Source organism: Salvelinus sp. IW2-2015, linkage group LG27, assembly GCF_002910315.2.
Source record: "Salvelinus sp. IW2-2015 linkage group LG27, ASM291031v2, whole genome shotgun sequence".
NCBI classification, from domain to species: Eukaryota; Metazoa; Chordata; class Actinopteri; order Salmoniformes; family Salmonidae; genus Salvelinus; species Salvelinus sp. IW2-2015.
In genome coordinates, this window is record NC_036867.1 from 37,701,602 (window position 1) to 37,728,429 (window position 26,828).

At 43.2% G+C, this 26,828-nt stretch overlaps 2 protein-coding genes and 1 long non-coding RNA gene across 7 annotated transcripts; all 3 read right to left on the bottom strand.

Annotated features, from left to right (window-relative positions):
* Nucleotides 1-481: 481 nt before the first annotated feature.
* Nucleotides 482-4,133, bottom strand: LOC111953253 (uncharacterized). Its single transcript, XR_002875845.2, has 3 exons — nucleotides 3,961-4,133; nucleotides 864-1,361; nucleotides 482-759 (listed from the first exon to the last, which is right to left on the bottom strand). It is a non-coding gene; the product is annotated as an uncharacterized lncRNA (long non-coding RNA).
* A 2,377-nt stretch (nucleotides 4,134-6,510) lies between these two features.
* On the bottom strand, nucleotides 6,511-12,505 carry LOC111953798 (transcription factor Sp3). 3 transcript variants are annotated; one of them, XM_023973296.2, is made up of 9 exons: nucleotides 12,343-12,505; nucleotides 11,980-12,077; nucleotides 10,302-10,535; nucleotides 8,461-9,027; nucleotides 8,034-8,228; nucleotides 7,733-7,934; nucleotides 7,409-7,598; nucleotides 7,003-7,199; nucleotides 6,511-6,886 (listed from the first exon to the last, which is right to left on the bottom strand). In XM_023973296.2, the coding sequence occupies exons 2-9, from the start codon at nucleotides 12,046-12,048 to the stop codon at nucleotides 6,630-6,632; spliced, it is 1,911 nt and encodes a 636-aa protein (XP_023829064.1). In that variant the 5' UTR covers nucleotides 12,049-12,077; nucleotides 12,343-12,505; the 3' UTR covers nucleotides 6,511-6,629. The 3 variants fall into 3 exon arrangements, with proteins under 3 accessions (XP_023829064.1, XP_023829065.2, XP_070291664.1); XM_023973297.2 differs by lacking the exon at nucleotides 12,343-12,505 and having other exon boundaries at nucleotides 8,034-8,195; nucleotides 11,980-12,084; XM_070435563.1 differs by lacking the exon at nucleotides 12,343-12,505 and having other exon boundaries at nucleotides 11,980-12,084.
* A 1,200-nt stretch (nucleotides 12,506-13,705) lies between these two features.
* Nucleotides 13,706-23,697, bottom strand: LOC111953799 (obg-like ATPase 1). Of its 3 annotated transcripts, none has more exons than XM_023973300.2 (11): nucleotides 23,603-23,697; nucleotides 22,729-22,826; nucleotides 18,146-18,289; nucleotides 17,862-17,989; nucleotides 17,438-17,613; nucleotides 17,117-17,197; nucleotides 16,909-17,006; nucleotides 16,455-16,595; nucleotides 16,271-16,367; nucleotides 16,058-16,180; nucleotides 13,706-14,432 (listed from the first exon to the last, which is right to left on the bottom strand). In XM_023973300.2, exons 2-11 carry the CDS (start codon nucleotides 22,824-22,826, stop codon nucleotides 14,325-14,327), a joined length of 1,194 nt encoding a protein of 397 aa, XP_023829068.1. In that variant the 5' UTR covers nucleotides 23,603-23,697; the 3' UTR covers nucleotides 13,706-14,324. The 3 variants fall into 3 exon arrangements, with proteins under 3 accessions (XP_023829068.1, XP_023829066.1, XP_070291665.1); XM_023973298.2 differs by having other exon boundaries at nucleotides 23,538-23,694; XM_070435564.1 differs by lacking the exons at nucleotides 22,729-22,826; nucleotides 23,603-23,697 and adding an exon at nucleotides 21,948-22,195.
* Between the last annotated feature and the right edge of the window lie 3,131 nt (nucleotides 23,698-26,828).

Below are 26,828 nucleotides of genomic sequence, written 5' to 3' on the forward strand. Positions count from 1 at the left end.
TGCATCGGTAATCAAAACATGTAGGCAATGTCTTGTGTAAATTCACTAAAGTAGGGGCTATCAATGAGTAGGCTGAGCTATTCTACATGCAACAGACCGAGACCAAACACACACTAGCGTTTTTCATAGTGAAGAGAAAGAGCAGGCGAGCCAGCGACGGACAGAAAGGATCGGGGCAGACAGACAGACAGTRGGAACTGTGCGCATAGGCTAAATCTTGGTTATGTGTACCTCGCAATGCCTCGTAAATTTACCAAAAGTATATATTATATATATATCAATGAGTATGGTTAAGCTATTCTCCATAGTGCCAGTGAATTGAAGTTGAACATCACCAAATATTTCAGTTAAATTAGGCCTAAATGTGGAGAATGCCCAGCAAAACCAACAGTGAAGCCACCATCAGTAGGCCGAGTAACTGTTGGCACTCTTAACACCAACATTGCTCATCCGACCCGGAAATGGTTGAGGTATGATAGGATTTTGTTACTCTCACTTGAGGGAGACGTGCCCTCATGAGAGTCGAGTCTATGGAGAGAGTCGAGTCTATAGACATCCCGAGGTAGATCACCTTCCGTGAGGGGTCAGGTGAATCTTCTCCTTATTTAGGGTAAGGCCCAGAACTAAAATGTGGTTCAAGAGGGTCCTCGTGTCCGTTGTGGCCTGTTCCCTGGATGGGGCAGACTATTCAATCGTCCAGGCAGTTACTCCTCCAGTAGAATGTGCCACCACAGCAAAAGGCAAAGGCCAGCTGAAATGCTGCGGGAACAGTGTACACCATGCAATGTGAGAGTCCAGTCATATAGGCCCTAACACAGAACTTTCACCATAGTAAACAAAAACTGATAAAGCTTTCTTATTACCTGCGACTGTGAAAAGAGTCCATTGCCCTAGCCGGGCACAACACACTGGGGAAAGCCCCTAGTTCATCCGCAACAGCGAGAGGGGCGTATGTGGACAACTATAATGGCCGGTTAACGTGTCTGTCAGACAGAACCCGTGGCCAGAATGAGGGGTTAGGATGTAGGTTGATGCTCCTTCATCTGAACTCATTCGGAAACAATCAGTCAACCAGGGCGTCAACACTAGACCCTGAGACATTTGAGGTGCCAGAACAATAGCGGTGGCCAGCATCGGAATTGGAGTTCGTAGCCTTCCATCACTGTATTCAGTGCCCATGGGGACGCCACTTGCCTCTCTCAGTTTGGCCTTTGGGCCTGTGAGAAGCTGCAAATGCCAGAGGCAAGCACCTCAGGATGACTGCAGAGTGCCACCCTTCTTAGATGCAGTCTGCTGCCTGTGGGCAGGGACACCTTGCATTTCACAAGGAGAAAAGCCATACTGGAAATGGTCGTTTCTCTCTGTGGGAAGAAGAGATGGGTAGAGTTTACCCCTGCAGTGTAACAATAGAATATGGCAACCCCAGCTACACACTGCGTAAGACCAGCAGTGTAATGTAGCTGTTATGGGAGTTTCTAAGGGAAACTAGGATAGTTACTATAGGAAACCCAGCTTTATACTGAAACCCTCAGTGTAATATAGGAAACCCAGCTATATACTGAAACCATCAGTGTAATATAGGAAACCCAGCTATATACTGAAACCCTCAGTGTAATATAGGAAACCCAGCTATATACTGAAACCCTCAGTGTAATATAGTAAACCCAGCTATATACTGAAACTCTCAGTGTAATATAGGAAACCCAGCTACAGTGGGGAGAACAAGTATTTGATACACTGCCGATTTTGCAGGGGTTCCTACTTACAAAGCATGTAGAGGTCTGTAATTTTTTATCATAGGTACACTTCAACTGTGAGAGACAGAATCTAAAACAAAAATCCAGAAAATCACATTGTATGATTTTTAAGTAATTAATTTGTATTTTATTGCATGACATAAGTATCTCGTTAAACTAGCTACTTTGCATAGCTCGTTCACTGTTGAACACACAAGAGTTTAGGCAAGATGGCTGCGCCCTGTGAGAGATGAAACCACAGATAGAACAATGAGATTTCAATTTCATTGGATGTACATGTATAAATGTGAAGCATCCGCTTCATATGGTAGTGAGAGGAAGCCCACTGGCGTGCAGTGGGAGAATATGGATTTTGGCCAACATTCTGCAAAATTTCTCATCGGTGAAACATTTGATCTCAATACAGTTTTRCGTCCCCAAAACTAGAATATGTTATGAACAGAGTGGACTAAGATTTGTACACTTTACCCTTTGCAAAAGTTTCTAAAAATCGCGTTGTTTAGGAGTGCAAAGGCGAAATTAGTTATTACACACGCGCACTTCAGAGTAGTCGTTCCCTAACGGATATATGSAGATTAGGGTAGAACGCGCCAATAGGATCTCGCTAGCTCGTGCTTGGATATGCCCCCCTTGGCTCATTTGTTGCCATTTGAAACGACAGGCTGTGGTCCATCTTGGTTTAGTTATAAAAAATCTTTGACAAAAGGTTGCGCGCCTCGCAACACCTAGCTCACTCTCCGGGAGAACTGCAAGCCCACGGTAGTGAAACATACCGTCTCCCGAGGTAGACGCGGTCCCCYAACCCGAAGGCTAAAACCTTGAGGGTTTCGGTGGACAGACAAGTAAGACAAACCCTCAACGCCGCAATGCTGGTAGACCAGAGTATCGCCCAGGTTAGTACACTGTCACAAGTAATAAAAACAAGGAAGAACCCCAAACGAGATGGCACAAACCAAACGGGGTGACAGCAGAGCACCCTGATGGAGAGGCTAGTTAGCTGCTTCAAACTATTGAAAAACTGGGGGTATACACTCAGGTTTTACAAAGCTTATCGGCTCTGGATTGAGCCGATAAAAGGAAGAGGTGGAAGTGGTGCMGCGGCAGCTACGGAATGTATCCTGTCGCGTGGAAAGATACCATTATTGGAGCAATCCCGTATAGTGCTACATAACACACTATGGGGACACCTATAGGCCTACATCTGGCAACCGAGCACGAGTTATCAGTGTAGCCTATTATCGTCTAGACATGGCGTTGAAATATATCCACGACCACAATAAAAACATCCAGGCTTCCATCAAATCAATTCAACTAAAAATATAGAAATAAAGTAGAATTACAGGGAGCAGTTTGGAGAAACTAATCATGTGTGAATCGACCACTGGAACAAAGCACATGTTTGGATAATGACTAAACCAACGGTTCTAGTAATACCCGTCCGAATAGGGCTATAGCATGGCAAATAATAGGCGTGAGGCACTGCATCTCAGTGCTACAGACACCCTGGTTCGGATCCAGGATGTATCACAACCGGCCGTGATTGGCAGTCCCATAGAGCAGCGCACAATTGGCCCAGCGTCGTCCGAGTTTGGCCGTCATTGTAAATAATAATTTGTTCTTAACTAACTTGCCTAGTTAAATAAAACATGTTAACATCTGTAGAGTGCGCCGCATCATCCCATGGGATCCGTCAAGTCTGAACACAACACACATCACCTATTTTCAAACAAAATAAGCATTTTATAGTGGGCAGCATCATACTCATTCATGTCAGTCCTCCAGAACGCAAATGTAGTCTTCCTAGTAGGACTCTGTAATAATGAAGCGGTATGAACGTATCTGACGCTAGGCTGTCATTGTAAATAAGAATTTGTTCTTAACTGACTTGCCTAGTTAAATAAAGTTTAAAGAAAATAAATACAATCTGTTTCAGTGTTTAGAGTACAGCAAGAGTCGGAGTCGAGAGTCCGATAGTGCATGGGTGTTAGATCTGCACTATCGTCTACCTAGGCTATCGAAATGCGAACTGAGCGATTTTCAGACCAGTCTTGAAATCAATTATTCGATTTTCACCAACACGGGTAAAACAGACTACACTACTACTAGCAACTTTAAAAAAAAATCTTTAGTCAAAGATTATGATAACTAAACCCCTTCCATCTGTTGTTGAGTCACAGACAGAACAATGAGACAGATATTTCACCTGATGTATAAATGTGAAGCCCAAATGCCAGCAGTGGGAGAAGATGGCGCAAGACGGATTTTGACCGACATTCTGATAATTATGTAATTGATCTCCATACAGTTTTCTGTTTCCAAAACTATAATCTCTAACAGAGTGGAGTTGTTGTAGCCTTTGCCTAATTTAAAAAAAAAATGGCGTTGTTTAAAACAAAGGCAAATTMAGTTATTGCACACGCGCACTTCAGAGTAGGCGTTCTCTAACGGAAATATGCAAATATATGCATTTAGCACACGAGCTCGTGCTTGGCTCTGCCCCCCTTCTTGCTTGTTCTGTCCACTATGATTAATTTGCTACCATTGGAAACGACAGGCTCTGGTCTATCTTGGGTTAGTTATAAAAATATGTGGTTTAGTCGTATACATGGCTAGGATTCTTACTATTGCAAAGAAGTGAGTCAGATGTTTCAGTTTTCTAAATTTACTGCCTTTGCCTCTTATTTAAATTTCCTATCAAGAACATAATGCAACCAACAGCTAAAGACACCAGAACATAATTATTACAACAAACCTGCAGTTTCTTCTTCGTAAAAACCATTGTTGAAAACAAACCGTTCTTCTTCGTGGATGTCAATTGACGTAATCCTGCCACACATATGGCTTTGCTGCCACCTATTGTTTTCAGAAGTACTGCAACCAAAGATTGCTGTAACCAGAGAGGAATAATCTTTGCTGTTATCATACAATAACTAGTATGACACAAACAGGCACGCACGCACACAGTCTGTCATTGGAAGGATTCAGACTTTAATTACGATCCATTTGAAAAAGGGTTTTACAAAAAGTAACATTCAAATTGTACACTTTCTTAAAAAAAAAAAAAAAAAGCTTTTGATACAACAAAATTATTTATCTAAAGAAAATGGCTTCTATAAACAATGTGAATAGAAGATAATATACATGTAAATGGACGCTAAGACATGCACATACTGACAGGAAAGATTACAATAACATTTAGAAATAATAATGGCATGATTGTTTCCTTTACAATGAGTAGCAACTAGCAAGAGTGGGAACATTATAGAATTAGAATGAGTAGAACTGAATATTGCGATTCAGATTCTACCCTTCACCCAGATGTGTGCATTGGATTGGTATAAAAATGTCTGGAGGAAGTTTCCACCATAATCCACTCCCAATAAATTCCATTTAAATCCATGAGGATGAGTGAACGAGTACACACTTCGGGAGAAGGGTAGAAAATTGGATTCCACTAAATGTCTTGCAGTGAGTGCGTGCTCCGGCGGCCATATTTAATGTACCATTTGAAATGTTCAATGTACTGGTCAGTGAACCTCAACTGTTCCAGAAATGCAAAAATGGCAAGTTCAAAATGTTGCCACCATTTTGGGTGGGCAATTGACAAATCAAGTTGATTTTCAGACCTGTGTCCTTTAACTCATTTTAATTCCATGGTTAAAAACCGATATGAGATGCTTCCTTCTGACAAGTCCCAGACTAAGCTAGAAACAGAATATAAAATGTGACTATACAACACAAAAGTGGGAAAAAAAACTTTAAAAAACAAGTTAACTGAAGACACATTTGACTTGAGCAAGCACTGCAAGTGTGCTCGTGTTGGCTAGACTGATGACTCAAACATTCTGCTGTGGGTCAAAGTTTCCTTCAGGCACAGATCTAGGATCAGCTTACCCTCTCCAAATCCTAACCTCAAACATTAAGGGGGTAAATGCTAAACTGACCCTAGATCAGTATGTAAGGCCAACTTATCACCAAATCAATCCACCCACTAATAACGCTTCACCTGAAACTACAGGGCATGTCACAAGCTTTAATAGCATGAGGTCACATCACTTTCATGGGGTACAGGGCTGGGGGGGGAAAAAATCTACACAGAGAATTATTTTTTAAATAAAGTGTCCACACAGACATAACTTTATTGGTTAGCAAAGTTTCAATCAATCCAAACATTAATTGATCAGAACATTGTTAACAAATAAAAGGTATGTGTTGGAGAATCAATGTGCAAGCCCAACTCTACCACTACATTACAAAGGCCTGACATTATGCAGATATTGGTTGTTAAACTCCGTCATTTGTGTTTTATAATTTAAAAAGTGTTATATCATGGCTATGACAGCATTCACAAGGTCTTAAAAGGGTGTTATGCTTGTCGTTTCAGGTGAAGCATTAATGAAGCCACATGTAGTCTCTCAATACACAGACACCCACACTCTCTAGAGAAAGCGATTGATGATTCAATATAGTCAATCAATCAATCGCTCTAGAGAGAGGGCTACTACACTTTTCCTATTCCCTGCATCCTAACACAATTACATGATCTGCAAAAGCTTAAAAAACACATGCATCTCCAGCATTTTATACAACAGTATGATACAAAATAAGGCATTTCGTAGTGAGTATTCATGTTTGCGAGAGTGTGTGTGCATCTTTGTTTGTGTGCACATAGAGACAACATTGAATTTCATTTATTTGCCTGCCTATAAAAAGACTGCAAATAAAAAACAAAGTCATGATAACTCTTACTTAAAATATATATATATATTTGTCATATATATTTACGTATATATATTCATATATAAAAAAAAAAAAAGGGGGGGGGGAAGCCCACACGGTCCATGTTTATTGGCCAGTCTATAAGCCACGCCCTCATTCCATGACCTCACCGGGCGCTACGGTGACCAGCTGCAGTGGGATCTCCTGATTGCCTAGGAGGTCGTGGGCACCAGCAGCTGATTGAAGGATGAGGGTGGTTCCGTCTGCTGTGATGATGGTGTCGCTGGGGGGCGGAGACAATGAGGAGGAAGCCAGACCTTTTTTGTTCTGGTGAGTCTTTATATGTTTGGCCAGATGGTCGCTACGCATGAATCTCTTTGAACACTGTGCGCACACAAACTTCTTCTCTCCTGGACAGAGAAAGAGGAGAAATTGAGAAAAAGAGGTAGAGAGTGATGAAAGAATAAGTGTGATGAGGGTAAAGGTTGTGTTATGTACTGAAGATGGTGTTAGTGTGTATTCCTACCCGTGTGTGTCCGTCTGTGTCTCTGTAGCTCGTCACTCCTGGTAAACCGCTTGCCACAGAACATCCAGTTGCAGACGAAMGGCCGTTCTCCGCTGTGCCATCTGAGGTGAGCCCTGAGGTGAGAAGTCTTACCGTACACCTTCCCACAGCCCACGATGTGACAGATATGCTGCTTCTTCTTACCTAGACTCGACCCTCTGGGAGGAAGGGGTGACAAGAGAGAGGGTTGGGGTCACACAAAGTCAACTTCTTGCCGTCATTTGAATTTCAATTGTCGTGGTAGAAACTGACCCTACTGAGTATAGAATGCGGTTCGACCACATTAACCCACTGAGCTAAAAGCTAGGATCCACCCTTTTTAAATATATTTGTGTTAATATATTGTGTGTGTGTCTTTCCAACCCACCTCCCTCCAGCCTCTTTACAGTTGGGACAGGTGCAGGCGACTCTCCTCAACCTCTTGCCCTCCCCGGTGGACATGTCCATGTCTTCCTCATCCATCTGGACACGCAGGTTGTTGAGGTCACTGGGGTTAAGGGTGGAGTCACCACTCAGCTGCCACTCTTCAGAGTCTGGCTCCTCCTTTATCTGGATGTCTGTGGGGAGAGATAGTTGTGTGTGTGTGTGTGTGTGTGTGTGTGTGTGAGAGACAAAGTAAGAAAGAAATAGAAAGATGGAGAGTTTGTGTGTGTGTGTGTGTGTGTGTGTGTGTACATATGCATGTTCCTACCTGCAGGACTGCCGGCCTCCTCTCCCTGTGTGTATTGAATCCCTGGCTGTCCTATAGAGTTGACTGTAACAGTCTGGAGGTTAGGCAGGGTGATGGATCCTCCCTGACCCATAGAGAGGCCCTGGACTGGGGCTAGAGTCAGCTGCTGGCCCCCCTGGGCCTGAGGGAGCTGGAGGCCCTGCAGAGACTGGACCCCTTGGACCTGAGAGAGAGAGCGCGTTAGAAAGAGTTACACACATGCTAGATCCCACACACCTACATACGGTAGTGAAACAGATAAACACACACCCACATAACCTACCTGGAAGGTCTGCCACTGTATCTGTCCTGAAGCAGTGACTGTCTGGGCCTGGATGAGGAACGTTCCAGGGTTGACTAGTTGGACACTCTGGAGCGTCTGCCCAGACTGGGATAGATCCTGTCCCTGGGCCCCCTGGTTGTCCCCTGACAGCTGTAGGATGGGCTGGGAGAGGGACGAGGCATTAGAGATGGACACCTGGATGAAACAGACTTAATTCAGTCATGGTATTTTTCTCAGCCATGCTCTTAGAACAGTGTCCCGAGGAGGATCTACAGCAACGTACATAGTAATATGATATGACCTGCTGAAGACAAGTTAAACAAGACTAGTAACTTTTTTCCTGTATCATGGCTCACTGTAATATGACTGTTATGTGGTGTAGGGCGCTGGGAATAAAGCCCAGGGAATTCTATGTCATATGACTGACCTGTATTTGCTGCAGGTGGTTGTGGGAGTTGTAGTTCTCTGAGGATGGGTCTGAAACCCCGGCAGACACAGCAGTAGCTTGGGTCAGAACCCCCGTCCCGTCGATGGTCTCGGGCAGCTGGGATGATGAGGTTGTTGGCACATAGAGGTCTGGGTTACCGTTAGCTTCACTAACTAGGGTCGCTAGCTGTTTGGCTGCACCTTCCTGCCCCTCCAGTGCTTGGGAGCCCATGATCAGCTGACCGTCGGTTGTTGTTGCTATGGGAACCGTCTGAGCGCCGGCAAGCCCTAGTGATTCGAGGTCTATGCTGTTGATAGGGAGGAAAGTTATGTTACCCCCCGACAGCCCCATGGGAACCGCGCCGCTATAGGTCGTGCCCCCAGCCAATGACACGCCCTGAATCTGCTGCATATGCCCAGCCTGCGTTAGGAGGTCAGAGGTTGTCGTCGTGGCGATGCTGATTCCGATATTGCCGTGGCTACCGTCCTGGATGAGCTGGATTTGGCCCGAGCCATCGTCCAATCCTTGCGCAGAGAAGCCTGCCAGAGTTCCATCTGAGTTGTGGATCTGAGGGATGACATGGAAGAGATAGTTCAGCATTTGTGTGTAGAGAATATTGTGTGTAAAGGCTAACATGATAATCGACCTGGTACTGGACATTCCGCTAACAGAGGTGCGTGTGTGCAAGTSCATGTGTGTGAGTGTACCTGCAGATATGCGTGTGTACACACACACTACATGGCCAAAGGTATGTGTCCACCTGCTCGTCAAACATCTCATTCTAAAATCATGGGCATTCATATGGAGTGGGTTCCCCCCTTGCTGCTACAACAGCCTCCACTCTTCTGGAAAGGCTTTCTACCAGATGTTGTAACTTTGCTGCAGTTTCAGCCATAAGAGCATTAGTGAGTTCGGCACTGATGTTAGGCGATTAGCCCTGGCTCGCAGTCGGCGTTCCAATTCATTCCAAAGGTGTTCGTGGGGAGTTGAGGTCAGGGCTCTGTGCAGGCCAGTCAAGTTCTTCGACACCAATCTCGACAAATAATTTCTGTATGGACCTCGCTTTGTGCACGGGGGCTTTGTCATGCTGAAACAGGAAAGGGCCTTCCCCAAACTTACCACAAAGCTGGAAGCACAGAATCGTCTAGAATGTCATCATATGCTGCAGCGTTGATTTCCCTTCACTGGAACTAAGGGGCCTAGTCTGAACCATGAAAAACATCCCCAGACCATTATTCCTCCTCCTCCAAACTTTACAGTTGGCACTATGTATTCGGGCAGGTAGCGCTCTCCTGGCATCAGTCAAACCCTGATTTGTCCGTCGGACTGCCAGATGGTGAAGCGTGATTCATCACTCCATTGCTTCCATTGCTCCAAGGTCCAATGGCGGCGAGCTTTACACCACTCCAGCAGACGCTTGGCACTGCGCATGGTGATCTTAGACATGTGTGCGTGCGGCTGCTCGGACATGGAAACCCATTTCATGAAGCTCCCGACGAACAGATCGTGTGCCGACGTTGCTTCCAAAGGTCGTTTGGAACTCGGTAGTGAGTGTTGCAACCGAGGACAGACCATTTTTACAGTTGACTGGGGCAACTCTAGTAGGGCCGAAATTTGACAAACTGACTTGTTGGAAAGATGACATCCCATGACGGTGCCACGTTGAAAGTCACTGAGCTCTTCAGTACGGGTCATTCTACTGACTATGTTTGTCTATGGAGATTGTATGGCGGTGTGCTCGATTTTAACAACAGGTGTGGCTGAAATAGCCGAATTCACTAATTTMAAGGGATGTCCACATACTTTTGTGTGTATATGCATGTGTGTGTACAGTACACTACCTGGTATTGTATGCTGGACACTCCGTTGGCTGAGCCGTCATTGCCAGATGCTGTGACGTAGATGGGCTGACTGTCCATGTTCCCGATAGGGAGAACATACTGGCCGTTAGAGGTCATCATGCCAGAGTTAGGAATGTGGACGACTCCCTGCTGCGCATCCTTCCCGGTAGAGACCGGGGTTAACAACTCCCAACGGTCTGAACCTGTTAGTTGGATGGCGGTCATGTCTGTGGTCTGACAGAGAMAAGACACACATTCATAAATTATTACTCCGATTCACTGTTGCGGAATGCAAAAAGTTGATCTAGTTACAGACGGCATTGGTCATAAGTCTTACGCTGTTACATTGTAGTTCACAAAGAATATGAAGCAAAAATATTGATTTGGAAATGACAATTCTGTACTATCTGAGACGAGAGCTAGATGTAGAGACAGATACCAGGGTGCAGGCTCCACGCTGTGAATAGGGCAAAATTAAATGCAGTATGATTTGATATCACAATATAGTGTCAGCAGACAAGACAATTATTGTGGATCTTGTTAAAATAGATATCCAATATTATAGGTATCTGCAACATTGGACTAGTAATAATACAGTAGTATCAAGACATTTCACTTAATAAGGGAAAAATTAGAAATCAACCATGAACCTAAATATTTCTGAATCCGCTATACAGTCTATGGTTTAGCTAAGTGGTTTGATAAGAAAGGATCCAAACTTCCTCAAGCATGTAACGCACCTACCCAATTCAGCGCCTATTGACGAGTAGAGTTTTGTTAAGAGCCCCGACGATAGTCTAAACATTAACACGCATCGCTTGCGGTATGTTTTTTCATATCAGGAATACTTTAGTATTTTTTTTTTAAACAAATGGTTAAATTACTACACACCTGTTATAGGATTTGTGTTCCCACACGGCCTTATCTCCATGTTACATCGCTTGTTTACAAAGACAGAAGAGACATAGGCGGCCACGAACACGTGTGTATGCAAGACTGGAGATGAAGTGTAGTTCATCAACTGGAGACACACAGCTTGTTGAGCTGTGCAAAACTGCTAGTTAGTATATTTTTTATTTGAAAGACAATTTCCCGCTGATATGAAAGATAAGGCGGATATTAGCATATGTTTTGAAAAACAATTTGAAAGCAATTATTGGCGTTTCTAAATGTTAAAACACAGCAACGGATTTGTAATTCACATGGAGCCAAACGGTCTACATAGGGAGAAGGGTTCTCGAGAGGTAGTCACCACAACTAGACAAAAAACATCTAAGAGCCTTCTATCATCCAACGAATAGACCTAGAGTGGCTAGACAAAATACGTAATCGCTACAYCATGAGCGTGGGGAGATATTTTGTAGTCCGGTGCACAGATTCCCACGTTCTCTGTTCGGTTTCCCCACTCACCCCTCCTTTCCCCACTGTACCCCTTTAGCCCCAGGTAGACGAGCTAAATATCGGCGACCTGACCAAGTGACGGGCTGTGTCCTACCCACTATGGGCGGGTTCTAGAGGGGTAAAGTGGGTGGCCGTTATAGCGGGGAACACAGCGGCGGAAGTATACTAGCTTTACACCCCTGCAACGTTTAAAACGTGTGAACTTCTAGCTAGCTAAAAACACCACACAGTAGTAGCTCGGAGGAGTCGAAATACGAGATAGAAAATGTTGGGGTACCTGGTTTTCCGAGGCTCCGCCGTGTTGTAGGAATTCGCTTTGACTGCCTTCCACGTCCGCGGTAGCCATTTCCTCTTGTTTCAAACGTTGCTCTGGCGCTAGCATGGAGATATAGGAAAATTTAGCAAAACACTACATTTCTCACAGCTTGCCGCTCCTAAAATGCTGCAAAGAGACAACAAACTTCAGTCGATGAAGAATAAACGGCAAACCCTAACTTTGCGACAATGTTTCAAGGCGGATTTCGACACAGATTGAATGTTTACTTTTGTTAACTAGCTAACTACCTAGCATAGGTCTCCTGCAAAAGATTAAAAGCCGTAGCTAGCCTGCTTTGCTATCGGTTGTAACGTACAAACTCACCGGTTGGTTGTATGCTTCGATGGGTTAAATGTTATGTACCAGTCATATCGTGAATGGTAATAATCGAAAGATTATCTGATCAACTAAACTCCGAACATGATTATCTTTTATCAAAGGCGGGCTTGTGTTGATCGGTGAATTCGGGTCGATTTTTTTCTATTTTGATTGACAGTGAGGGAAACACAAAAAGGGGGGGGCGCTAACAAGAACGTAACAGGAAGTCCCGCCGTTCTTCTCAAAATTGATTGGTTAGCTCTGGGGTTTTGTGAGACTTCTATGGCCAAGCGATATGTCCGTGAATTTTATGGGTTATCGGTTTCCTGTTTGTTTTTAAAGAACCTCATATCTGGGAATCTATGGTTGAAATTAAAGAGCCGGAAGTGTTGGGAAAATGGCCAAAATGTAATTGCAACACCGTTTAAGTTACAATATTTTTCGTATTAATGTATCCGCATATTCACCTTGTTAGGTTAGCTGGCTAACATTGCAACTAAGCTCCGTTATCTTTAAGTGCAGTGATCGTGAACATCTTGGCTAGATTGTTATGTGCGGCTGTCTGCCAGATGTTGCTCATTGCCTCTGCTTTTTGTAAGGAACTGCTTCAGTTATGCTGAAAATGTTCAAGAGTATGTGCTGGGAAATAGTCATTGCAACAAGGAATATTTTTGGCATGAACCAAGACGCAAACTGGTATGCACAGAACCTGTCACTGTGCATGCAATCTATTTTGCAGTATCAACCTGTTCCCCCAGCCTGTTACAAGCATCCCCATCCACTTCAAAATACAACACACACCCCGCCAGCACATGCACCTGAACACCCATCAATTAAAACACATTTGAACACAAACTGAATCTGTTGTCTTGTTTTATTGAGTGTATTGTTGACCCATATTGTGGTTGCAGTACATGCGTTTCCATGAAAATGCTTGTGTCAGGCCCGAGCCCAGTTGCACAAAACATCTTATAATTTCCCCTTACCTAAGGGAATTTGAGTGTTGCATAGAGTCCCTCAAACGTTTTCCTTAGGTAAGGGCATACTTAAAGGGGTTTTATGGTAGTTTGAAGGCATGTACTGTATGGCAGAAAGAGTGTCTGGTTACCATGGAGACAACCTGATTCACTGACAGTCTCAGAGATTGTGATCTCCCTCCCAAAAATGCAAACTAGAACAACACATTGATTCAGAAGATTAAACATTTATTTTAGTAACTTGTTTCTATTKATTTCTAGCACGTCAAGCTAACTTACAGAGTAGGTAGCTGGTTAGCCATCTAGCTTTGTAGCCATGGATTGTGCACCTTCCATTGTTTAGCTAAGTAGCTAGCTAGCTAGTTGATGTTTCCCTTTCGGGGGCCAGAACAAATGAAAGCAATATTCACCTCCACAAATATGATCGTGGTCAGGGGTGTCAGAAGACTGATTTATATCTTCCTCTTATTCACAATGTTGCAGCAATGTCTTGTGTGAGGTGGGCAAAGATGTATATTTCATATAATAGTGTATTATATGAAATATATATGTAGGAAATATATATTATATGAAATATATATGTAGGTGCGATAATCAGGGTCCAAAGCCCCCCCCCCAAAAACAGCACCAGGGCAGATTTTGTATGGTGTGGCAAATACGGAAGTCACGTCGGTGGTTTCTGGTCAGGCACGGTCAGAGATGCCTACTTTACTTACAATAATAATAAATGGTCCCTCCTTGTTCCAATCAGTCCTGACTAGGGCCAGAAGTTTCTCCTGACCAAATAAACTGACCAGGAAACACTTCAGGACCTGGTACTGACCTCAATGGTTGCAGTGTGCACTCGATTTTCATCCTATCATACATAGAATTAATCAATCATTCTAATTCTATCCTCACATTCATAATACCAGGGAGAGGGGAGAAAATCAGCAGACACTGCGGCCCTCGAGGACAAAATGAGACGGGACACAAGAACCCTGTGTTATTGTACTGGTCGCGTTGGTCCCATCACTTCTTCGCTGCCTTGGGTGCATTGGGTGTGTTGAATTTGAAAAATATAATGTCTCCGTCCTCCACGATGTAGTTCCTGCCCAGCTGCCTGTACTTCCCAGCAGCCTACGGGACAAATCAAACCAGAAAAACTTTATTGACATTATACAAAGTAATTTAGCAAGTTTCAAGTTAATGTCACGTGCAAAAGTACAGTGAAATGCTTTTCTTGCAAACTCTAAACCCAACAATGCAGTGATCAATAGCAATGTAGTACTAAAGAATAACAAGGTAGAACAAACACACACAAATAAAAATAAGAACACAAGAAAGTAAGAAGCTATATACAGGGTCAGTTCCAATACCATATTTACAATGTGCAGGGATACTGGAGCGACAGAGGTAGATATGCATATGGGTAAGGTGACTAGGCATCAAGATGTATGATAGAGTAGCAGCAGCATAAATTAAGATTGTGTGTGTGTGTGTGTGTATAGAGTCAGTATAAATGTTGTGTGTGTGTTGGAGAGTGAGTGTGTATAGGAAAAAATACAAGGGTCAACTCAGAGTCTGTGTAGCCATTTTGTTAGCTATTTAGCAGTCTTATGGCTTGGGGATAGAAGCTGTTCAGGAGCCTGTAGGTGTCAGACTTGATGCACCGGTACCACTTGCCATGCGGAAGCAGAGAGAACAGTCTATGGCTTGGGTGGTTGGAGTCTAACGATTTACCGGGCCTTCCTTTCACACCATCTCATATAGAGGTCCTGGATGGCAGGAAGCTCGGCCCCAGTGATGTACTGGGCTGTCCGCACCCCCCTCTGTAGAGCCATAGGATCAAGGGTGGTGTTGTTGCCATACCTAGCAGTGATGCAGCCAGTTAAGATGCTCTCAATGGTGCAGCTGTAGAACTTTGAGGATTTGAGGGCCCATGCCAAACTTTTCCAACCTCCTGGGGGGGGGGGGGGGATTCTTCATGACTGCGCGTGTGTGTGGACCAGAACTTGAAGCTCTCGACCCGCTACACTGCAGCCCTGTCGATGTGGATGGGGGCGTGCTTGCGCTCGAGTCAGAATACCATTTGTTGTTGATATAGAGGCACACCCCTCCCACCCTCACAATTTCCATGAATCTACTGTCCTATCTACTCAGTGAATGGAGAATTCATTGAGTTGAATAGCCATGGGGGGGTATCTTGTCCAAAAGCAATGTTTCAGAAAAGTAGAGAATATTGAAGTTACAAGAGACTCGTTGGTAGCAAATCCGCAATCAAAATGTCATTCATTTTATTATCAAGTGACTGTACATTGGCGAACAGAATGGAGGGAAATGGTGGCCGTTTCCCCTTCGCCTTAATCTCACCAGGATTCCCCCTCTGTAAAGCCAATGTTCCCCTTGGTTACCCGGAAAATTGGGGTGGAATTACAGAAAGAGCCCACGGCAGATGAGTCAAAGTTGAAGCCGGAATTGGGATAAGTAACTGCTGATATGAGGTTATTGTTGTTTATAAGAAACGATAATGGATACACTATGTGAAAATAAAGGAAAAATAAACACCAATAGTCACAAAGTAGCAAAGTTGGGAGTAGCAAAGAGCTCGTAAAACAGATGTCATCCAATACAGCGCCATCTTTATCAGATGGTCTTATCCGGATAAGAGCAGACAAAATACTTTTGACAAGTACTTATGGCATGCCATCTACACCCATGACACAGTAAATCTTTCTCTCAGCCTCACACAAGTACACACACACCTTGACCGCATTCTCAGTGCCCTCTTCTTTGAAGTCCTGGAACTTCATGACCTCTGCCATGATGAAACCTTTCTCAAAGTCAGTGTGGATCTTCCCTGCCGCCTGGGGCGCCTTGCTGCCTTTCTGTAGTACAGAGAGGAGTAATACATAACGCTTTGATAGTCACACCCACACCTCATTGTGGGAGAGATAACCAAACTGTGTGTCTCTTACCCTGACAGTCCACGCTCTAACCTCGTCTGGTCCCGCTGTGAAGAAATATTCCAACTGCAGAGCTGCATAGCCCGTCTTAATGATCTTAGTTAGTACACTGCAATACACACACGCACAGTTATTAAGGTAACTGTTTGCAATATCATAATTGTGTTCATTGTGTTTGATCTGTCCCTGTGTGTACCTCTGAGTCTTCGCCTCCTCACAGTATTTGTCCTTCTCCTCGTCGGTCATGTCCTGTAGTTTGGCCTCAAGACCTCCACTCACTGGTATGACCATAGCTCCTGGGTCATGGGCATCGACCCACTCCTTTATCTTAATCAGCCTGGGAGAGAATGTATATTTAAGAGAAAACAATCCTATGTATATACATAGAGAAAAAATCCTCTATATTAGAAAAACAAAGTTGATTTTTGATTGAAGTTGCTCTTTAATAAACCAAACATTATCAGGGTTTTTGGTGTTTATTTTGCATAAAATGCCACAATCACAAAATAAACCCCTACTGCAAGCAAAGTTCAGACCCTCAACAAGTAGCATTTCAGCTCCTCAGATAATGGTTGCCAGGCATCACAACCCAAATAATGTAAGATTCAGAAAGACAGGAAATAAGGAATTATGAAAGAGAACCCACTGACCACTTGTTCTTTTTCCTGATGTAGTCCTTCTCTGAGAGGTTGACCAGGTAGATCATGGGCTTGGACGTGAGGAACAGGTATTTGTTCAGCACATCGATCTGCATACACACACAACACACTGGGTTATGTGTGTGTGCTGGTATACAGGCCCCAGCAACTAATGGTACTCTGCTCCCTCTCTTTTGTGAGCACACACACATAGTCGTACCTCTTTCTCATTCCAGTCATTGTAGAAGCGAACATGTTTCTTCTCCTCCGAAATCCAGTTCTTTACCTTCAACATGATGTCCTGAGTGAGGGATGAGGGAAGAAGGGAATGAAAGGAGAGAACATGAGTAAACAAATGCTGAATTCTGATTTTATCCGTGGCCCGTTCRCCCTAGGCACGCCTGTGGGTCTCAAACAATCTATGAGAGGYCATGGAAAAGTGTTTCAAGCGCTTYAATCAAGCACGCACACACAGCTTCGGACCTCAGTCTCAGACCCAATAGGGCACTCATCAACCACCCCACACACACACTCTACTCACGTATTCAGGTTTGAGTTTCTTGTCTCCTCCTCTGACAGCGGTCTTCTCCAACTTATCTATGATTGGTCCAAGAGACTCCTCATCCTTCAGCCGTAGCTCCTCATGGATTATCTCAATGTCCCTCACTGGGTCCACATTACCCTCCACATGGATGATGTCCTCATCCTCAAACGCACCTACACACACAGAAACACACAATTATGTCCACGTTACGTAATGGTGCTAGACGTCACAAAGCTGCTAAAATAGGAATTGAGTATATTGTTCATGCACATCTAAACTGTGTTAGCATCGAGTAGCTGTGAGGGCCCCATTGAGAATGGAAGCTCCACATGCTTGCTGTTTTAATGAGGATTTGGCATTACAAATGTACACCAGGATTACAGTGTATGTGTGTGCGTTTCTGCGAGTGTGTTAAACTCACGTGTCATGTGGAAGATGCCGTCGCAGGCACTAATGTGAGACAGGAAGGCGTTGCCCAGTCCTTGTCCAGCGTGAGCGCCTTTCACCAGCCCAGCTATGTCCACCACATTCAGAAACGCTGGGACTTTACTGTCCAATGAGAAAGAGATGGAGAAGTTACACACACAGACAAACTTGATGTACAGAGCGTTTACTCATACATACATTTCCAAMGCTGGTGGAAGGTGCAGAAGTAGTTGTAACATTCTACATGAATGTGCACTCTGCTCACAAACTCAACCCTACCTGAGGGGCTTGTGGAAGGTGCAGAGGTAGTCATAGCGTTCGTCAGGGATGGGTACTCTGCTCTCGTTGGGGTCGATAGTGCAGAAGGGAAAATTCTCTGCTGCGGCCTGGCTCTTGGTCAGCACATTGAAGAATGTTGACTTCCTGTAGACAAAAATGGTAAGACAAAGTTTGTCACTATTCTACAGCCCAAGACATCTGCATGGTAAGGTCTTCTGAACAACCAAAGCAGATTCTGTTGTCTCGCACTGTACTGACATGCAGCCAGCACAGTACAGGTTGGGTTGGCCCTAGGGTTGCAAAGGGTCAGAAACTTTCCGGTAAATTTACGGAAATCTTCCATGGGAAGTTAAGCCCGAGAATTTGGGGAATTTTGCTTACATTCATCAAAAAAAGTTAGCTTACAACATTGAACCTTTTTTTTGTGGGATACACAAGGCAATTATAGGTTTTGTGGCTTATTTTGGTTAAACTATCCCCAATTCAATGGAATTTCAACCCTCTGCATGCACAGTGCATTCTTCCATCACATGTACAGCTGATGTCAAGATCTTGCACACTAATGAGATGCTATTGAGCCCATACTACTACACTGTCTGAGCCAAGGACTACATGCTTCCTGGTAAGTTTTGATTACAATACTGGATGGGGTGAGAATATTTTATATGACATACATGATTTTTTGTTAACTAGTAAATAGTAGCCTACAGCAAAGTGTATTTAAATAATTTCTAACAATTTCTGCTAGTTAGTTTTTGCTACCATGTGGGTTTTAGCTTGCTTGAGCCTGCTAACTAAGGAGTGTTAATTCACCGGTTTCCATACACGTTTAATTTTAAAACATTTATCTTACAATGGAGTTGCTTAATCTAACTGCTTAACTATTTATCTGTACATGGAACTGTATTTGTTTTTTAAACATTTTTTCCCCTAATCTTTACAGGAAAATCTGATGTGTGGAGACATTTCACTGCATCTAATGTATAAGGAAAATCGGTGTACATTTGCAAATACTGTGCTAAATCATATGTGAAGAATGCAACAAAGATGCCAAGTGCAAAAAGTTCCCTCAGCGCTCACAACAAGCAACCTCTGACAAAAGTCCCTCTACTTCTATTCGAGGTGAAAATGATGAATCAGACACCTTATTGATAGCAACAGCTCATGGTCCTCCTGGAATCAGAAGTGTTTTTGACTCAATGGAGGAACGTAGTCAGAGAAATGCTGATGAATGTCTTGATCAAGCTGTGTATGCAACTGGTTCAGCTCTGATGCTCACATGCCATGTGRATTTGAAGAGATTTCTGAATGTTCTTCACCCAGCATGCACCCCTCCAACCAGACATGCTTTATCTACTCATATGCTAGGTGCAGATTTCAACAGAGTTCAAGTGAAGGTCAAGCAAATCATAGAGAAAGCAGACTGTATTGCAATCATCTCTGATGGGTGGTTGAATGTTCGTGGGCGAGGAATAATTAACAACCTCATCTCCACCCCTCAACCAGTATTATACAAGAGTACAGACACAAGGGACAACAAACACACCGGTCTCTACATTGCAGATGAGCTGAAGTCAGTCATCAACGACCTTGGACCACAGAAGGTATTTGCACTGGTGACAGACACTGCTACGAACATGAAGGCTGCTTGGTCTAAAGTGGAGGAGTCCTACCCTCACATCACACCTTTTGGCTGTGCTGCTCATACATTGAATCTGCTCCTCAAGAACATCATGGCACTGAAAACAATGGATACACTCTACAAGAGAGCAAAGGAAATGGTTAGGTATGTGAAGGGTCATCAAGTTATAGCAGCAATCTACCTCACCAAGCAAAGTGAGAAGAATAAGAGCACCACATTGAAGCTGCCCAGCAACACCCGTTGAGGTGGTGTCGTCATCATGTTTGACAGTCTCCTGGAGGGGAAGGAGTCTCTCCAAGAAATGTCAATATCACAGTCTGCCGATATGGACAGCCACATCAAGAGGATCCTCCTGGATGATGTATTTTGGGAGAGTGGTAAGCAGCCTGAAACCTATAGCAGTAGCCATTGCACAGATTGAGGGAGACAATGCCATCCTGTCTAATGTTCAGACTGCATGCAGATGTAAGAGAAAAAATCTGTACTGCCCTGCCCACTTCACTGTTGCTCCAAGCAGAGGAAACTGCAGTTCTGACACATCAAAAAGTGTGAAGACTTCTGCCAAGTATGCTGGCAAGAGCATCCTGTCTGGTGCAGAGATAAACAAGGCCAATGGTGTCATCACTACCGTGCCTTGCCACCTTGGTCTGGATGAGAGCAAGGTTCTTGGCAGTCTGGTGAAGTACACTTCCAAGCAAGGGCTTTGGGATGAAGATGCAATATGTCAGTCGTGCCAACATATCTCATTAGCCACCTGGTGGAAGGGACTTTGTGGATATGAGGCTCTTTCCCCTGTTGCCTCCATCATCATCATCCTCAATCCCACCAACATCAGCCGCCTCAGAGTGCAACTGGTCCTTGTTTGGGAACACACACATTAAAACACGCAACAGGCTGACCGATACAAGGGTTGAAAAATTGGTGGCCATCCAGGCAAATTTGAGGCTTTTTGAGCCTGACAACGAGCCATCCTCAACAAGGTTGGAAAGTGACAGTGAAGATGAGGCCTCAGAGTAATGTTCAAGAGGTGGACATTGAGGAGGTCCAGGGAGAAGACATGGAAGCCTGAGAGGAAGACAACCAAAGCTTTAGTTTCTAGACTATAATTTTACAGATGTATGTTGAAAATGTTTTTGGGAGATGCGATGGACCATTGGGGATCATTCAATATTCCCTTCCTTTTGTTGTTTAGCGAAATCGCCCCATGTGAAGAGTCAACTCATTTAATTAAAGTTCAATTCGTAACTAAATTGTTTTTTGTTTTTATTTCTATTGGAAGGATTTAATCATTTGCAATTAAGTATTTTTTTTATTWCCTTTATTTAACCATGTAGGCCAGTTGAGAACAAGTTCTCATTTACAACTGCGACTTGGCCAAGATAAAGCAAAGCAGTGCGACAAAAACCAAACAAACAAACATACAGTCAATAACACAATAGAAAAATCTATGTACAGTGTGTGCAAATGTAGAAGATTAGGGCAATAAATAGGCCATAGAGGCGACATAATTACAATTTAGCATTAACACTGGAGTGATAGATGTGCAGATGATGATGTGCAAGTAGACCCCCTCCAGCCCCCAGCTGTGCCCTGGATACCATATGTGAATTGATCGCCCCCCATCTATCTTCAGAGTTCGTACAGTTAGGTGACCTAAACTGGGACATGCTTAACACCACGGCCGTCCAACAATCTAAGCTAGATGCCCTCAATCTCACACAAATTATCAAGGAACCTACCAGATACAAACCTAAATCCGTAACCATGGACACCCTCTTAGATATCATCCTGATCAACTTGCCCTCAGCAGAGGTATATTTAGAGGGCAAGTTGGTCAGGATGATATCTATTAGGGTGCCCATGGTTACGGATTTAGGGTTGTACCCGGTAGGTTCGTACCTGGTAGGTTCCTTGATAATTTGTGTGAGATTGAGGGCATCTAACTTAGATTGTAGGATGGCCGGGATGTTTAGCATATCCCAGTTTAGGTCACCTAACAGTACGAACTCTGAAGATAGATGGGAGGCAATCAATTCACATTTGGTGTCCAGGGCACAGCTGGGGGCTGAGGGGGGTCTATAACAAGCGACAATGGTGAGAGACTTATTTCTGGAAAGGTGGATTTTTAAAAGTAGAAGCTCGAATTGTTTGGGCACAGACCTGGATAGTATGACAGAACTCTGCAGGCTATCTCTGCAGTAGATTGCAACTCCGCCCCTTTTGGCAGTTCTATCTTGTCGGAAAATGTTGTAGCCGGGGATGGAAATTTCAGGATTTTTGGTAGTCTTCCTAAGCCAGGATTCAGACACGGCTAGCACATCAGGGTTGGCGGAGTGTGCTAAAGCAGTGAATAAAACATATTTAGGGAGGAGGCTTCTGATGTTAACATGCATGAAACCAAGGCTTTTACGGCTACACAAGTCAACAAATGAGAGCGCCTGGGGAATGGGATTGGTGCTGGGAGCTGCAGGGCCTGGATTAACCTCTACATCACCAGAGGAACAGAGAAGGAGTAGGATAAGGGTACGGCTAAAGGCTATAAGAACTGGTGGTCTAATGCGTTCGGAACAGAGAGTTAAAGGAGCAGATTTCTTGGCGTGGAAGAATAGATTCAAGGCATAATGTACAGACAAAGGTATGGTAGGATGTGAGTACAGTGGAGGTAAACCTAGGCATTGAGTGACGATGTCTACTTATGAGAAGGTAAAATATTTATGTTTCTGTCTCCATATGATATGGTAAATATATCCAATGCAAAAAACATCTACATTTAAATGGTATTAATATTAAATTTGCATATATTTCCATTAATTCCCATATATTCCCACAAAGTTTCCTCCTCTGAATATTCCCCAAAATATGCAACCCTAGTTGGCCCTATAGTGTGAATCATGCTACTTTACAACTATGGGCGACTACTGAATTGTAGTCATGTCCATACCCAACATTCGGCAATCCCACAATCCCAATCTTCAAAGAAGTCCCGAAACGTCCAATCAGTGGGGGTTGTTTTGGTCCTTCTCCCTTCTTTGGAGGCATCTGCAACAGCAACAAAACATTTAGCAACAGAAATTAAACAATTCACAGCTCTTGAAACAAACAACTAAATTATGGGACATGCTTAATATTAACATATTTTTACATGGCAGACAATTCTACCAGGCTTAACTCTCACAGCCCAGGGGTCAATTTCGGAAACAGTGTGCATATTGTTCCCTTTTACTCTGACATCGACCTGTCACTAGTTTTTGTACTTATTACAATGGCTTACTACATTAGCAAGGCTGGGTTCGCATAACATTCAAGGCTGGGTTCGCAATGCCACACATTGTCTTGAATTAGACCCCAACCTGTATAGTTGCGTCTGGAATACTGCTGGCAAAGAATACAGACCGCAATCTATACCCTGCGATGACTTGTCACATAACTACCTAGCTAATAGTCATTTATCTTGGATAGCTTCCCGGTTTCATGTCGCTGGCTCAACACCTAGCTAGCTAGCTAGCTACTCAAGTTGACACAAACGACAACCTAATTTGAAAAGACAGACGTGCCAGTTGGAGCAGCTAACCAACTGCATAGTTAGCTGCCAGTTAACTAGCAAACAGGCTAAAACACATGTGGAGAAGCTAGCTAGCTAGTACGGAATGGTCCTGAGCCCCATTCATTCTGCTTGTCAGCATGCTAACTTACCTAGCCAACTAGCTAGCTATGTCAAATAACGTTGTTGTTTATTAAAATACAACTAACCATTTTCGCAAGGTCGAATATATAACCAACAAGGATGTATTTAACGAGCTATATGTTCATATTACCTTGATTTCGGTCTCTTTTTGGGCAGCTATCTACAAAAATGGATTCGTTCGGAATTTGTTCACACTGCTCAACAGCTAACGAAACTAGAAAAGGGTCGTCACTAGTTACCACAGCCACAAAGTCAAAACCCATTAATTTAATTTCCTTAAAATATGATTTTCATCTTAGCAGTATGGTTAACCTTATGCGTAAACTTAAATTAAAACCCAAAATATATTTTTTGTTTTCATTTTTTTTTTTAACGATATGGTCAATTTTGACTTTGTGGCTGTTCTATATAGTGGAAACCCTAGAAAAGAGACAGCAATCGGAAGTGTTTTGTGTCTCCGCATTCTCAATGGACGAAACCCTATGTACACGTAAAGCGAAAAACGGAGAGAAACGTCGACACGTTTGCAGTGTGACGTAATTGATTCAACATCGATCAGCCCGCGCGGTGGCGGTAATGCAATATAATATTGGATGCCAACCGCCGTTAAACCCCAACGAAGAAGATCAGTCCGAGAGGTTTCCTTCATTGACACCTAAACGAGGCCAGATATACCTAACCTGTTACACTTTCTTTGGCAACGTAAACATGTTTCCAATGCCATTAAAGCCCTTTGAAGTGAGTCGATCCCTTTGAGGAGATGGGGAAATGGGAGTGAATGGCGCTAGCTCAGAAACCCAACATTGGGTGACGTAGCATGACAACGTGAACGCGATTGGTCAACAGTCTGCTGGGTGGGGCGTTACACGTTCCCTCATGCATTGACCAATGGCATTCCTATCTTTTCCTTTCTCTAATATCATTTTCAATTAAATTCTAATGGCTTTATTGGCATGGGAAACATGTGTTTACATTGCCAAAACAAGTGAAATAGATCAACAAAAGTGAAATAAACAATACAAAATTAACAGTAAAAACATTAGTCACAAAAGTTTAAAAGGAATATAGACATTTCAAATGTCATATTATGGCTATGTACAGTGTTGTGACGATGTGCAAATAGTTACATTACAAAAGGGAAAATAAATAGACATATCTCTGACAAGGCTTTCTGAAGTTTTCGGCGCCTAAAAACGGTTCATTCATCGGAGCTTCATTATCTGTTCACAATGAACATTAGGGACATCTGCTGGTCAACGATAAATAGCAGCGTGTGATTATCAGATTGACATTTTCGATCTCCACTGTTTTATCAAAACTCCGTTGCGCAGCGGTAAATTCTGGGTTTTAGTAGCCTAAAAACAGTTGGAATACCAGGTTCGCATTTAACATCATGCATCCCTTTTTTTCTTCAAGTTTACTATACTGAACAAAAATATAAATACAACATGCAACAATTTCAAATATTTTACTGAGTTACAGTTCATATAAGAAAATCAGTCAATTGAAATAAATGAATTGTGCCCTAATCTATGGATTTCACGACTAGGTCACAGATACCTTTTTTTTTAAAAGGCAGGGTTGGGGGATCAGAAACCAGTCTGGTGTGACCTCATGCAGCGTGACACATTTCCTTTGCATAGATTTGATCAGGCTGTTGATTGTGGCCTGTGGAATGTTGTCCCACTCCATTTCAATTCCTGTGCGAAGTTGCTGGATATTGGAGAGAACTTGAACATGCTGTTGTACACGTAGATCCAGAGCATCCCAAACATGCACAATGGGTGACATGTCTGCTGAGTATTCAGGCCATGGAAGAACTGGGACATTTTCAGCTTCCAGGAATTGTGTACAGATAGATCCTTGGGACATGGAGCTGTGCATTATCATGCTGAAACATGAGGTGATGGTGATGAATGGCATGACAATGGGCCTCAGAATCCCGTCAGGATATCTCTGTGCATTCAAATTGCCATTGATAAAAATGTAATTGTGTTTGTTGTCCATAGCTTATGCCTGCTCATACCATAACCCCACCACCACCATGGGGCACTCTATTCACAACATTGACATCAGCAAACCGCTCACCCACACAACGCCATACACATGGTCTACGGTTGTGAGGCCTGTTGGAGGTTCTGCCAAATTGTCTAAAACAACGTTGGAGGCAGCTTATGGTAGAGAAATCAATATTCAATTATCTGGCAACAGCTCTGGTGGACATTCCTGCAGTCAGCATGCCAATTACACGTTCCCTAAAAACTTGAGACATCTGTGGCATTGTGTTGTGTGACAAAACTGCACATTTTAGAGTTGCCTTTTATTGCCCCCAGCACAAGGTGCACCTGTGTAATGATCATGCTGTTTAATCCGTTTATTGATATGCCACACATGTTAGGTGGATGGATTATCTTGGCAAAGGAGAAATGCTCACTAACAGGGATGTAAACAAATTCATGAACAAAATGAGAGAAACATATATTTTCATATGGAACATTTCTTGGATCTTTTATTTCAGCTCATGAAACATGGGACCAACACTTTACATGTTGTGTTTATATTTTTGTTCAGTATAATTACAATGAGTAAAACAGACATTCCCATTCGAAACAGTGTTGGTTTGGGTGAACAGCAAGTATTCTCTTTTCACAACGCCTGTTATCCTTGTATGTGCATTCTGAGATGAAGACCCCCCAAAAATAGCTCCATGATTTTCTTCAAACTTGGAGACAAAATTATATTGAGCCTGAGAAATCTCCCCCCTCACCTGTGCCCCTTTTATAGCCATGTTTAAGGGCCTAGGTCCCTTCTAGTAATTGTAATTCAAAGGTCTCTGCAATATCTGTACATACCTTTTACATTGTTGAAAAGCAACAATGAGTCAACATCAAAAGCACCCAACCGCAGCACTCTTGCAATCGCAGTTAAACTGTTTGCCTGATTGCATGGCGGCCTTCCAGACGTTCTTTGGGACCATAACATTTGAGCCTGGGTGAATTTAAAATCTTCAAAACATGAAAAATACAGCCAGATGCTGTAAAAGACCAGAAAGTACTGTAAATTCATCCTCTGTATTTAAAATATTCATACTAGCTAATACAATGCCTTGTATTTAAACCTTCTCAGTATTTTATCTTAACCTCAGATGAGATAGAAGTTAACATCCATGCACTGTTTAAATAAAAATAATTATAAGGAAGCTTGTTTTAAACTTTAAATGGCTAAATTAGCCAGTACAGCTGAATCAGTATCTGAGATGTCGACCGAGTATGACCTGTCTCCTAGCCAAGAACCAGGYAGCTCCGATTCAAAATCACATTAGAGATGGATCGAAATGTACATAATTGGTACTTGGA